Source organism: Crocuta crocuta, unplaced genomic scaffold (genome assembly GCF_008692635.1).
Source record: "Crocuta crocuta isolate KB4526 unplaced genomic scaffold, BGI_CrCroc_1.0 scaffold154, whole genome shotgun sequence".
Taxonomy (NCBI): domain Eukaryota; kingdom Metazoa; phylum Chordata; class Mammalia; order Carnivora; family Hyaenidae; genus Crocuta; species Crocuta crocuta.
The window spans coordinates 7,276,436-7,290,696 of NW_027530545.1; the positions used below are offsets into that span (position 1 = coordinate 7,276,436).

The 14,261-nt window shown below is 33.5% G+C and overlaps 1 protein-coding gene across 5 annotated transcripts in view; it reads left to right on the plus strand.

Annotated features, from left to right (window-relative positions):
• The window catches only part of ORC4 (origin recognition complex subunit 4), an 81,262-nt gene that overhangs the window by 31,122 nt on the left and 35,879 nt on the right, over window positions 1–14,261 (plus strand). For all 5 annotated transcript variants that reach the window (XM_077767795.1, XM_077767794.1, XM_077767793.1 and 2 more), the window contains exons 2-4: window positions 8,753–8,826; window positions 11,884–11,960; window positions 12,778–12,868. In XM_077767795.1, the coding sequence (XP_077623921.1) occupies window positions 8,770–8,826; window positions 11,884–11,960; window positions 12,778–12,868 (225 nt within the window). In that variant the 5' untranslated portion in view covers window positions 8,753–8,769. The remainder of the gene's footprint in view (window positions 1–8,752; window positions 8,827–11,883; window positions 11,961–12,777; window positions 12,869–14,261) is intronic.

Genomic DNA, 14,261 nt, shown 5'->3' on the forward strand with positions numbered 1-14,261 from the left:
ATAGTAGAGCAAAGTTCATCAGAGAACATTCTGTAGACCCAGATTTATGACCACGACACAGAAATCCTATTTTAGAAGAATTTTCCCAGGCAACTAATAATATTTGGGAAACTTACATAGAGTAAAAAAAATAACTGATTCTTTGTGTATGCTTCTAATTATAGTTTGTTACACATGGGTCCAAATTTCATTAATGCCAGCTGATTTTCCTTTGCCTTTTTAAAATAAAAAAGTGTAATCATTTGTGAGCATGTATTCTTGTTTTATGAGAAGAATGGTTTCACTGGGCCTACTATGTTTCATTGGATATGCCATTTTAAAGGTACCTCACTGGGTGCATGGGGATATAAGAAATAATAAACAGCAGAATCCCATCATAGATGAATTTGCTGTGATCTAACTACCCTATAGTTTGACGCCACTACATGGTCCCAAGGAATGTTAACAGTGTAATTAGGTGAGAAGAACGATTAACATTCTGGGCTTTTTTTTTTTTTTTACTTATTATTCATTTATTTATTTATTTATTTTTAATGCTTATTTTTGAGAGAGACAGAGACAGACTCTGAAGCAGGCTCTAGACTCTGAGCTTTCAGCACAGAGCCCGACGCAGGGCTTGAACTCAGAAATTGCGAGATCACGGTCTGAGCTGAATTTGGATGCTTAACAGACTGAGTCACCCAGGCACCCCAAAATTCAGATACTTTAATGGACAGCGTTAGCATTTTCTCTAATGACTGCTTCCAGTGAAAGTAAAATCTTGGGTATCATAGCCAGGAAGCCTTTCAGTTTAGTGCCTTAGATCTGGACATTTAAGAACATCTAGAAGACCATTCATTCATGAGAAACAAATTATATCTGTGTGTGTGTGTGTGTGTGTGTGTGTGTGTGTGTGTGTGTGTGTGTGTGTGTGTGAGAGAGAGAGAGAGAGAGAGAGAATATTCAGTGCATGGTATGTTTTATTTGGCTTTTGCATGAATGAATATACTGGCTTGGGTAGTTTTCATGTGTGCACATTTTTGCATGGGTAAAATAACCTTGTTTATTTTTAGTTATCTGGTTAAGAGTTTTTAATGTCTTCAACTGTGAAGTTTTAACAAAAAGAAATAAGTCCTTGCCTTATCTGTATTCTGAACCCTTTGGTCTGGTGGTAATATAGAGAGAAATGGTTATATAATTGAGTTAACTTTAACTCTCACATAAATGTATACAGTAAATAAGGGCAGGTAATTAATTAGTTTAAATATCTATTCACCAAGACCAATGCATGGAAACATTAAGTAAATAGGAAGAAAAGGTGTGGTTTTTGTTTTTAAAATTTTTCTTTCTGCTTTACTACTCTTAACAGGAAATCTGTGATAGCTTATTTGCATTTTGTTTGGGGTCATGCGGTCATCATATCCTCAGCAGTGCTTGAAGCAAGTGACCTGTAGCAAAGAAAAGTATCTTCCTTCTATGGATATTATCAGTAAATTTCTCTGTTCTGTTTTCACTACAGCTATAACAATCTCATATGTGAGACATAACTGCTCAAGAAATCAATGTCCAGGGAAGTGGACAAATTAACACAGATCTAAGTTGCTCAGGTTTTATGAAAAGAACCCTTTGTCATATACCAACAACTCCACAGGCATGTTCTATGACACTAACCCAGTGTATCAGAATAATGATTTGTGGTGCTAAAAGGCAGGGGGAGGGGAGTATTCTACCCCTAAATTTTCAAGTCTATTGCCCTGGGTTGTTGTTGTTGTTTAATGAACATTCATCCATTTTGCTCATATCTTTCTGATTTCTACTTGTCCTTTGCTGTTGACCACCCACTTGGTATCATAGTAATTGACACAGCCTAACAGTGCCACACCATTAGTGCTTTTCTCATCTTGTAATTGGAACTGTGAGACAGTAATCTTCAGTAGCACCATTATTTAGCTGGCTTCATCAGAACAAATGATTGTCCTCACCTCTGAATCAACCACATCTTATTGTTCTTTTTCTATTAAGTGCCTTTTATGTTGTTTGATACCAGCCTGAGACTGTTACTAGGTTAATAGCTATTTTCTAAAGTATTTTTAGTTACTAATTTTTACTTTTAAATTTCTTTAGCCTAGGGATTTTAACTTTTCCCAAGAAATATTGATGAATAAAAAACTGTTTGTAAAAACATTGTCTTCTATGCCGTTAAAACGTATATATCAAAACAGTTTTAAAATTCTTTGCAGGAAAGATTTTGCGGTTTCTCTTAAATCTGGGGACAACATGTAAATGTAAAAAAAAACATCCAGGCAACCAAAATAATCTCCCAAGTGGATCACAGAATCTTCTCCAAATATACTTTTTTGGAGTATCCTCTGAAGGCTTTCTGAATTATCAGATGATAGGACAAAAGCTTTATTACTATTCTGTAACTAGAGGGAATAAAAACTCTTCTCACTTTCTTAGTCTACTTGTGGTTTATGTTCAGTGATCTATTTTTCTATCTGATAGGAAGACTTGTAGCTTATTTGTTTATTTACTGTGATAAAAGTCCTTTGGCTTCCTGGTGTCTTTCCTATTACAAATTCTCCTGTTTTGATGACCCTTAGGTAACTATTTTAGTATGACCCTTAAGTACTATTTACCTTTAAGCTTAGCTTGGTTTGAAGAGATGTTTTCTATACCCATGAATTTCTTTATCTTCTGTGGTCTCTTATCAGTTTTATCAGGTTTGGTGTGGAATGTAAAGTAATCAAGACAGTTTTCTCACTAGCATCTCTTCCATGTGTTGAATAGCTTCTTACAATTAGTGATTTGAGGTCTTTGGGATCCATGTAACTATAGATTGATCTACCCATAATTTCTTTTTGTTATACCAGTATTTAAAACTGTATTATTTTGTATTGAGGAAAACTCAGTGAATGTATACCACTGAAGTATGCTCTCATAGTTCTGAGGTACCTTAGTTGAAGTTGCACTTGACATTTATTGCATTGTCAAAGAAATACTGTCACAGAAATTGTTTAGAACAAGATGATATGCTCTGCCCCCCCCCTCATTCTCATCATGGTTCTTCTCCACAGTAATGTGATTATTTAGAGAGGGTACTGTGTCATTGTGCATGGGATTTGACAGCATGGCATATCAGTTAAACCATTTAATTTAACCCCCACAACACCCAATGAGTTAGATAATAGTTTTATCTCACATTTTGCAGAGGAGAAAACTAGGACTTAGGAAAGTTAATTTGCAAGAGTGACACCACAAAACAAGAACCCAAATCTAGGCTTTGCTAGTAACAAAGCTCTTTAAGGACACTATATTGCTATCAATCTCATTTCTCCAGTTTTTCCTTTCCTTGGCTCTTTCTGAATTTCCATGTATTTTAAATTTGATTTACAAATGGTCTTTTTCTATACTTCTCCTTACTCACTGTTCTGATTTGAATAATGTTCTTAAATATATATATTTGTTTCATCACTTGTGACTTTCTAAGAAAAACTAAAAATTTCTGGAAAAATTCTGGTGTCTTCATATTCACTTGACTTTTTTTTCTGGTTTAATTTCAAAAAAGAAAACCTTTTCATATATTTAGTAAAAGATTTAAAGTCTTTATTGCCAAATTTTTCAGGCATGCTAAAATGCATCTAGCAATTTCAAGTTTGAAGTAAGGAGAATATTCCAAATCATGATAAAATTATAAGATAGAAAAAGTAAAAGTGTAGATATTGACTAGTAATTTTAATCTTCATTTGAAATATATATTCCTCCTAAACCTCAAGATTTAATTGAAGGCAGTAAATAAAGTATGAAATATACCATCCTACTTCTAGAAAGAATATTTTGCTAATCTTTTTTAATATGTTACTAGCAAGCTGTCAGTTATAAAAAGATCAAAATTCCAGATGTTTTTGTCTAACAGTAATTGACTTTAGCTTCTTCTGAATCACTAGACCTCTAGTTTTATATGGTTTGCAACTTGATTTAACAATTACTTTTTAAAAATTTTTCATGTGCTTTATCTTTTGCTAATCTTGTAACTTTTCTGTAAAATGAATTTCATAAATAAACTATATTTTAACCATTTTGAAATTTCACTACCATGAGATATACTGCATATATTTTACTTGAATTAGAGAATAAGTCATTCTGTATTTCTGTAATTTATTATTATTTTATACTTGGCAGATTTTTTGAGAGTCATAGCATGTAATTGCTAAAAAAAAATTGAAACTTAGCTAATCGGTTGATTTAACCTAATCTGGCTCTTGCTTCTTTTTTGGTAGCTAATTTACCTGTAGATATTCTCCACTACCTAGCATATATTCGTTTATCAAATACTTTTCTTGAAAACCAGCTGTATGCCTGCATTGTACTAGTTGATTTGGATATAATGATAGCGTAATTGCTGAGTCCTTCTTCTAAGGAGACTGTGGTCCAGTGGAGCAAACATATAAGTAAGCACAGAGTTAGTTATATCACTGTGTGCTGATTAAGTTTTGTGGAAGGAAAAGATAGCACATATCATGAAAGCAGTTGAGGGACACATCCCCTCAGACTTTACCCAGAGTAGGAGTATCTAGGGGTATCACAGGAAAGTATTCCAGAGGTTGAGCATGAAGTTGGTATCATTCAAGGTGCAGAAAATTGTTGATTGTTTGGACAGAATATTAATAGAAGGAGCTGGTAAATTAACCTGCAAACTAGTATTCGGAGCATTCCTTTTATTTATTTTTAATTTCTTAAACGTTCATTCATTTTTGAGAGATGGGGAGAGAGTGCCTGCGCTTGCGAGCATGAGTGGGGGAGGGGCAGAGAGAGAGAGGGAGATACATAACCTCAACAGGGGGCTTGAACTCGTGAACCACAAGATCATGACCTGAGCCGCAGTTGGACAGCTAACCAACTGAGCCACTGAGGTGCCCCCAGAGCCTTCCTTTTAAATGATGTTAAAGCGTCTGGAATTCAGAAATTGAGGGCCTGGGGGTGGAATTGAAGGGTTTTTATGTGAAAATGGTATCGCTAATGGGTATAAGAGTTGGAGACTGATAAAGAAGTTGCTGTAGATTTCCAGTCTAGAAGTAATGTTGATCTAAAGTGAGATAGAGGCAGCTAGTGACAGAAGTGGATTGGGTTGAAATTCTTTAGGCAGTAGAATAGCACAATTGTTACTCGAACCTCTAAGATTGAAAACTGGTGTGTTCTAGCGGACCATTGTTTGAGAGAGAGATCCACTGGAAGCTAAAGAAATAAGATGAGAATAAGCCATTCCTTGGGATTACCCATTTCAGTGCTCCTTGAAATTGTAAGTCAGTAAGTAATAGTAGGTTGTACCAAAATTTCTACAACTAAATAATTAGAGTCACCCAGGTTTCCATTTGATACCAACATGAGTAACAGCCATGCATAGACATTCAGCTATTCTTACCTTTTGTCTAGTTCTACTATTTTAAAATACTAAATAAAATCAAAGTATAGAAAGTGGAAATACTCCCAGGATGCACTGGTATAATTTGAAGAGAAATTCAACCAAACATACTGTAATAATCAGTTTTCAGATGATGAAGATTTAGTTGTACCACTATTATTCACTTTATTTTTTGTCATTCATTAAGCATTTGGAGGAAAAAACTTTAAAATTAGAATCGTCTTTTTCTTAAATTTTTATTTTGAAATTATTATAGAAGTTGCAAAAGTAGTACTTGGTGTCCTGTAAACCCTTTCATCCAGCTTCTCTTAAGGGTCACACCTCATATAACTATAGTACAGTATCAAAACCAGGAAACTGACATTGCTCTAATATTGTTAACTGGGCTACAGGTATTACTTGGTTTTCAAGCAGATTTTACGTGCACTGATTTTTGTATGTGTATATAATTCTCTGTGATTTGATCCCATGCATAGATTAGCGTGACCACCACGTCAATAAAGATATAGAACTGTTCCACCATTACAGAGTAACTCCCATGCAACCCTTCTGTAGTTAAACTCACCCCACCCCCAACCTTGACTCTGTGTCTTAGCCACCACCAATCTATTCTTACCCTCTTGTCATTTAAGTTATACCAGTGGATGCAGAGACTCCTTCCACTTCCTACTGTGCTTTATTTTACTTACTATTCCAAACTAGTAGGTCTAGACAAAGTGTAAGAGGAACTAAATATCTGTGTGACTTAAGCATTGTGGTATCAAATGGAACCTTGGGTGACTACAATTACTGTAGAATTTTTTAGTACAACTTATTATTCACATTGTTTTGAGAATGTAACGGAATCATAAAGTACATAATTTTCTTTTGAGGTTGGCCTTTTTTTTTTTTTTTATTATGGGTAGTAAATACCCTTGAGATCCATCTGTGTTGTTGCATGTATCAATAGTGACTCCTCTTTTTTTGCTCAAGCATATTCTCTTATACAGATGGATGTTTGAGTTTGTTTAATTCTGTTGGCTCCCTGTATTGTTTCCAGTTTTGGTGCTATTATGAGTAAATTTATAATGAACATTCATATTACAAGGCTTTAGGTTAAATATAAGTTTTCATTTCTCTGGGATAAATACCCAGAGTACAGTTGCTTGCTATGTTGCATGGTAAGAATGTGTTTAGGTTTTTAAGAAACTGCCAGCAAGAAACATTGCAGAGTGGCTATAATCAGTTTGCATTCTCACCAGTCATTGTATGAAAAATCAAATTTCTCTGCATCCTCACCAGCATTTGGTGTTTCCTTACTTTTTTATTTTAGCTGTTCTAACAGATATGTATTGATATTTAATTGTGGTTTTAATTTGCATTTTCCAAATGGCTAATAATGTTAAATATCTTTGCACATGTTTGTTTGCCATCCATATACCCTCTTCACCCTCTCCAGTGGAATGTCTGTTTATGTCTTTGGAAATTTTTCTAATTGGATTATTTTTGTTGTTGTTGAATTTTGAAGATGCTTTATATATTGGTCCTTTGTCAAATAAGTAGATTACAAATATTTTCTATCAGTCTAAATCTTGGTTTTTGTCTATAAAATTAGAATTGTTTTTTTAAAATATTCTTTGTTAATGGAGTGCAAATTTTAATATTACTTGGAGGAGCAAAATATATTAAAATTAATCTTTTGACTAAGATTTAATTTATAGCAAGTTAGGCACTGAAGTAGTATGTATGTTTCTTTCATGAATGATCCCCAAATGAAGAAAAATGCATACTTTTAATGCCTTCCTTGAATTATATTTGATGAAAGAGGCAGATTAGACATCTACCTGTGACCTCAGACATTTTATTTAGCTTTCATGAGTAGTTTTTTCTTAATCCATGAAATGAGGAAAATACTGTTTAATTCACTAATAGTTGGAAATTGCTATTATAGCTCTAAAAAATAAGGCATATTGTAAAAGCTCTCTCCCGCTTTTTAAAAATACAGTTGTCATTTTCTAGGAGGCAGTTATTCAGTATTTTATTGTGAGTTCAGGTAATTGACTTAGAGATCTTTTTCACAGTCAAGGGTATTTTAAACTACAGTGAAGCTATCATTTCATTTTGCTGAAAAGGTTTTCCAAACCCCACATAACAACTCTTATTTAAGGGAAAAAATAATAAAGTAAGTAAAATAAAGTTAAAATAATTAATGTAAAGATTTTCAAACAAGGTGCCTTGTATGAATGTTAGGCTGCTAGAAGGTGCCCTAGGTCAGCTGAGAAGACTACCTTTCTCCTAAAAAAAGTATTCTTAAAGGTTAAGACAGTAATTGATGACTCTGTTTTTGAGTTTCCAGTTTGGGAGCTTGGCACCAGAAGCCTGAGTTTAGGCCCTTGCTACATGGCTTATACAATAAAGGGAGGACAGATTTCCTTGCTGTCTGTCATAGCCTTTCTCACATGTTACCCTGTTAGCATTTCCAGGGAAGAATAAAGCAGTATTTCAGTGGTTGGCGTCTAATTGTCGGTATGTGGAATTAAAAATAAAAGTTAATGAGTTATTAAATGAGGTGTATATGAAGCACTTATAACAGTTCCTGGTATAGAGTAAACACTGCTTAAGTTCTCATTACCTGATTAGTAAAGGATTGCTATTGGAAGTCATTGTAAACAAAATTAGATCTTTTAGCCAAAAGTATTCATCTTTGAATATGTTGCCCTGAAGAAGAATTTTACAAAAGTTACCTTTTTTAATTAGTATATATATTCTTCATTCCAGCTGTCATTCCCAACTTTATTTTGGACATTATGCTAAAATGCTTGGAATTTTGAAATACACTCAGTTTGGGGATACTGGCAATTAAGTAGACAGTCATTTTTTTTAATGTAATTTGATTACGGGTAAAGAGAAATACAGGCAATTATGAATGTTCAGAGAAGAAGCATTTTACCTACTGTCTAGTAATTGTGTATGTTTGGTGAGTGAAGCAAGAAGGCAAAGCCTTTGTGGAATGTGATGATCCTGTGTGGTGGGTGGGGAGAGAAACATTCTGTATGAAGGAACACATAGTTTTAAAAAAGTTAAAGAAGGGAATGTGAATAGATTGAAGGGAAATGTAGGAGTAGTTGTCTGTAAAAAAGACAAAATTGATATACATTACTGTATGCAGTTTAAAGTGTATAGGATGATGGTTTGATTTACATATACTGTGAAATGATTACCACACTAGGTTAAACCCAGATTTTTGAAGTTTGAGAAATTGGACATTTTCATGTTTTAAAACTTGTGTTTATTTTGATTCTATAATAGTAAATTCTTAAATAATCTTTTCAAGCCAGTAATGTTTTATATTCATACTAATTTTTTTTTTAGGATATCAGTTTGTTGAAATGAGCAGTCGTAAATCAAAGAGTAACAACTTAATACATGCAGAGGTCCTTTCACAGGTTAGTATTTATTTTCATTAATCTTAAGGTTTGTTATTACGCAAAGCTGATCAGAGGAATAGTCATCTTCTTAACTGGAATTCTCCCTTTAACATGAAAAATCACCCTTTCCATTCATAATTGAAGAATGTCTTATACTACATTTATTTATTCTTTGTAGGTCTTTGGATAGTGGAATCCTAACTTGACTTTTACCTTCCCAAATATCTTTTAATTTCATTCTACTTTAATGTAATCTTCAGAATTTTGTACTTCTTTTGTTAAATTTATTCCTATTTCACTTCTTATGATGCTATTATCAGTGGAGTTGTTTTGTTAAATTTTTTTGTTCATTGTTAGTGAACGTAAATGCAGTTAAATTTTGTATATTAATATTGTATCCTGCAGCCTTGCAGACTTATTAGTTCTAATAGTTTTTCATTTATTCTTTAGTTTTTTTATATATAAGATCATGTCATCTCCAAATACAGTTTTACTTCTGGTTGACTTTAATTTTTTTATTGTCTACTTGCCCCAGTAGAACTTTTAGTACAATATTGAGTAAAAGTGACAAGAAAAGACATTCTTGTTTCATTTTTTATATTTGAGAAATACATTCACTTTCACAGTTGATATGATGTTAGTTATAGGTTTTTATAGATGCCCTTAATCAGGTTGAGGATGCTGCCTTTTTTCCTGGTATGTTGAGTGTTTTTATCATGAACATTTAATATTAAGTGCATATTGTATTCCAGTGGTGAGTATATATGTATGTGTCTCACCCTTAAGGAATAGGGAGTAGGTATAATAATTCTGCCCTGGTATTCCTGTTCTGGCTTGACCAGAACTATATTATTTTTCTAACCAAAACTAAATGTATATTATTAGAATCCCTTTATATAAGACCTTAACTCTCTTTTTGGAAAGAAAATGTTTAACAGTTTCAAAGAAAGTTTTTAGCTGAAGTATAATTTATATATCCTATTAAAGTCCACAAATCTTCTACGTACAGTTTAACTGATTTCTGTACATTATGTACCTGTTTAACCTTCATCTCTGATCACTTGAGGTTTTCAAACCGAGATTTTCGAACCCTTCACTGTTCAGTACAGCTTCACTTCACTTTACCCCTTAGATTTTATACATAGTTCTTGCCTTTCTATTAGACTCTAATAAAGTTTGATTAAGAAAAGGAGTGAGGTTTATCTTTTGATTTCTAATTTTCTTACCTAGGTAGAGAAATACACATATGTTTAGTTGAGTCTCTGTAGATGCTCATTTAAGTGTTTTATAGGTGTCAGCTATTACCCATGCAGTACCTGTGTTATGTTACAGACTACTGCCTTATTTAATTTTGAGAACAGGCCTGCCAGAAAACTGTTTCATTGTTTTCATTTTACAGACTAAACAAGATTTAGAAAAGGCTAACTTTAAAATGCACATAATTGACTTTTCTGGTATCACTCCTTATTCTTTCCCCTTCTTATATAATGATAATATGGATTATTTTATCTCTACTGAATAATTTGTTTTGCTTAGCCTCTGGTGCATATAAACAGAACTCAGATTTATCTTTTTGGTACATGAAGGATCAGTCCAATGCTGTCAGTGTGGGAGAAGCAAATAATCTTGGAAGCTTCTTGTTTCTGATGATGGGACCAAATATGAAATAGCCTCTGAAGGCTTTTGTCCCTGAAAGACCTCTCTATTAGCAGCAGATTCAGAAAAGGAATGCCTTTAATGGTCTGTGTTTTTATTTTATTTTATTTTTTTTTATGTTTTATTTATTTCTAGCAGAGAGAGAGAGAGAGACAGCGTGAGCAGGGGAGGGTCAGAGAGGGAGTCACAGACTGAAACAGGCTCCAGGCTCTGAGCTGGCAGTCAGCACAGAGCCTGACGCGGGGCTCGAACCCACCAACCGCGAGATCATGACCTAAGCGAAAGTCGGACGCTTAACCGACTAAGCCACCCAGGCGCCCCAAATGGTCTGTGTTTTTAAAAATTATACTAGGTTGTATGATATTGTTTGTTTACAACTCAGCCTAAGTCCTTTTTTCTAAAGCAAACTTAAAATTTAGGTCCTTACAAGGTTTTTTTTTTACTTAATTCATTCCAGTGATTCTTCATTTTATAGGTGTAGATGAACACAGTTTCTTACATATAAATTGAGCATTTCCTCATATGCTGAATTACTTCTTTTTTCAATATGTCATGTCTTTCCAATTTATTTGCAGTGTTTCTTCATAAAGGCATGGCTTATGCTCCTTTAGTAGTAGTATGTTCTGCATCTAATAGGTCCTCAAGATGCAGTATATGGACTTTTAAGCTTCTTTTAATTTCTCAGAATCTTGACTTTCATCAAAGACGTAGATAGGGCTTGAGCTTAAGCCAGTTTGGTCTCTAGAGATTAAGGTGTGGTTCATGAACATTATTAGATGACATTGCATTATTAGATTCTCTTGTGTCTTTGTTCCTTGGCTGATACGTTATACACAAAGTGACGCATTCCTTCATTCACATGCAGTAAAGCAGCCTTCCAATTGCTGATGTGGCTAAAGTAATTCTTTCTCTTGTTTTTTGTTTTTTGTTTTACTTCTTTTTAATGTTTTATCTATTTCTGAGAGAGAGAGAGAGAGAGAGACAGCATGAGCAGGGGAGGGTCAGAGAGAGAGGGAGACACAGAATCTGAAGCAGGCTCCAGGCTCTGATCAGATTGTCAGCACAGAACCCGATATGGGGCTTGAACCCATGAACCGTGAGATCATGACCTAAGCTGAAGTCAGATGCTTAACCGACTGAGCCACCTGGGTGCCCCATTTCTTTCTCTTGTTGAACTTCACAAGTAAGTTCTCCTCCTTTCTCTTGGAGTTGGGATAGTAAAAAAAAAAAAAAAAAAAAAAAACCCACTAATTTTACAACTCATGAAAATGGTACCGGAACTCTTAAAGACAGGCTATTTAGGGAGGGTTAAATAGATTGATTAATACCTCATTTTGACTGCTATAAATGTGTATTCTCAATCATTTTTTATTTCATGTATAACATTTTCATTTATGTTTACTCACTTTTTTAAATCAGGTACAAAGAGTTTTACGGGAAAGATTTTGTCATCAAAGCCCACATAGTAACTTGTTTGGAGTACAAGTACAATACAAGTAAGTTTAACTATCCTTTTTTCTACTTAAAGATGCCCTTTAGGTTTTGCAAAAACCTGCACAAAGTTTACCTTACCTTACACAGATTGTATCTTGAATATGGCTGACAAACATTTTTTTTTTAATTTTTTAATGTTTTATTTATTTTTGAGAAAGTGATAGAGACAGCAGGGGAGTGTAAGAGAGAGAGGAAGACACAGAATCTGAAGACAGGCTCCAGGCTCTGAGCTAGCTGTCGGCACAGAGCCCGACGTGAGGCTCGAACCCACGAACCGTGAGATCACGATTTGAGCTGAAGTTGGACTCAACCGACTGAGCCACCCAGGCACCCAAACAAACATTTTTATAGTGATAAAATATTTTGCTCTTTGTACAGAAACACTGAATATTATAAAGCAAGAGAAGATATAAATATTTTTATAACAAGAAAGCTACTTAACTCTGAATCTTATGTTGCTTCTGCCATCTGGTATTATGGAGAGAATTCTGAGGTCTTGTACCTGATATTTGAGAGCCAGCTGTAGAGTGGAAGGTTTCAAGAGTTGCCACTGTTGTCCCTTGTCCCATACCATCATAAAGTCAAGATTATTTCAAACTTACTTGGTTCTCTCTTGAGGTTTCTAGAGATTCATATTGACTTACCATCTCTTCTGTGTTTTGCTGTGTGGGACTGTATAGAGCATAAGTCAAGTGCCCAGAGGGAGAAAAAAAGGGGATACCTATTTTCTGTGCATATTCAAATTCAACTTTTAAAAAGTATTACCTAGAAAGTTATTCCAGCTTCCTTTTAAAATTTTGGCTATTTATGTCATTTCAGACACTTAATTGAGCTGCTAAAAAGAACTGCTATCCATGGAGAAAGTAACTCCGTTCTCATTATTGGGCCCCGAGGATCAGGAAAGACCATGGTAAAACTATGGATTTCTGGTATTTCCTTGCCCCTGTAGGCATGTGATGATTCTTTTGGCAATACTGAAAATATCTTTTCTTTTCATTATTTTGTTAATTTTACTTTTCTTTTTTCTTTAAATCATGGAAGACATGGAAAACCTTAAAAATTAGGGTGGTATATTTGAATTGGGCATATCCTTTTTACCTTACTTTTCTCTTCAGTAACATTTTCAATTGATGTTTTTCCCATCATGGTCTTTGTCCTTGAAGAATTAGTGATTTTCGTAGAAAAAGCAAATTAGCATTTATTAAGCATGTTTCTTGTGCTTTTTATCTATGTTCTGTACCTTAGCTTGTGCTTTTCATCTGTGTTATCATTTTTACACTAACCCTGTATCGTAGGCATTGATTCTGTTTATAAATTGGGTAACAATCATACCATGCATTCATTTTCCCCCTATTATTGTTTATTGTTTAATCCTAACTCAAGTAATTTTTTCATTATAGTCCCATCTTCTAGAATACTTTTCTACTTTCCCTCTATCATATTTGGCTTAGTTACCTCAAAAAGATACTCTTGTTTTTCTTCTCATTTTGTCTTTTGACATTCTTTTTGGTGTATGAGACAAATTATGGCCGTTAACATTGAATACATTACTATTAATTTTCAGTACTTGGGCTGTGTAAAATCTCTTTTCTGCTATATTCCATGCAATGAATTTAGATTTCTCACTAACATAATTTTTTTATTATGTGTAGAAGTAAAATTATATATTTAAAAATTATGTAAATTATAAGTAATTATTAAATTATATTAATTATAAGTAATATTGCTTACATGTTATAAGCAATATTGACTGTACATTAGGTAAGGTGAGGAAATAAGGACTTTAAGATTTTACTTTTCTCACCAACTTCCAGTATTGTTTGAAGTATATAAATTGGGAATATAGATCTAGGTAACTTATTTTCTTTTGTAATCTTTAAGTGATCTTTCACATTTATTATATTATAATCATATTTACAGTAATTTTTTTGATTTGATTATACTGTATTTGATTCAGTCCTAATGCTCATTTTATATAACCACTATTTTTTTTTTTTATTCTTGATTTCTTTATTATGGTTTTCCTTTGTGTTTGACTTCAGTGCTTTTGGGGTAGTTTTAACAAGAGAGCCGTGTGATCAGTATGCCTTTGAGCTATTAGAATATTTTAAATTTTTAACAATAATATTAACAACAGAAACATTGAGCAAAGGATATGCACAGAAAGGTCATAGAAAATCAAATACAAATCTATCTTAAATTTGTAAGCATCTTCAGTTTTACTTATAAGTAACAAATTTAAAGTATTAGCACTTATGTCTGTAAGGTTGACAAAACCTGTAAAATTGACAACACTAAAATTG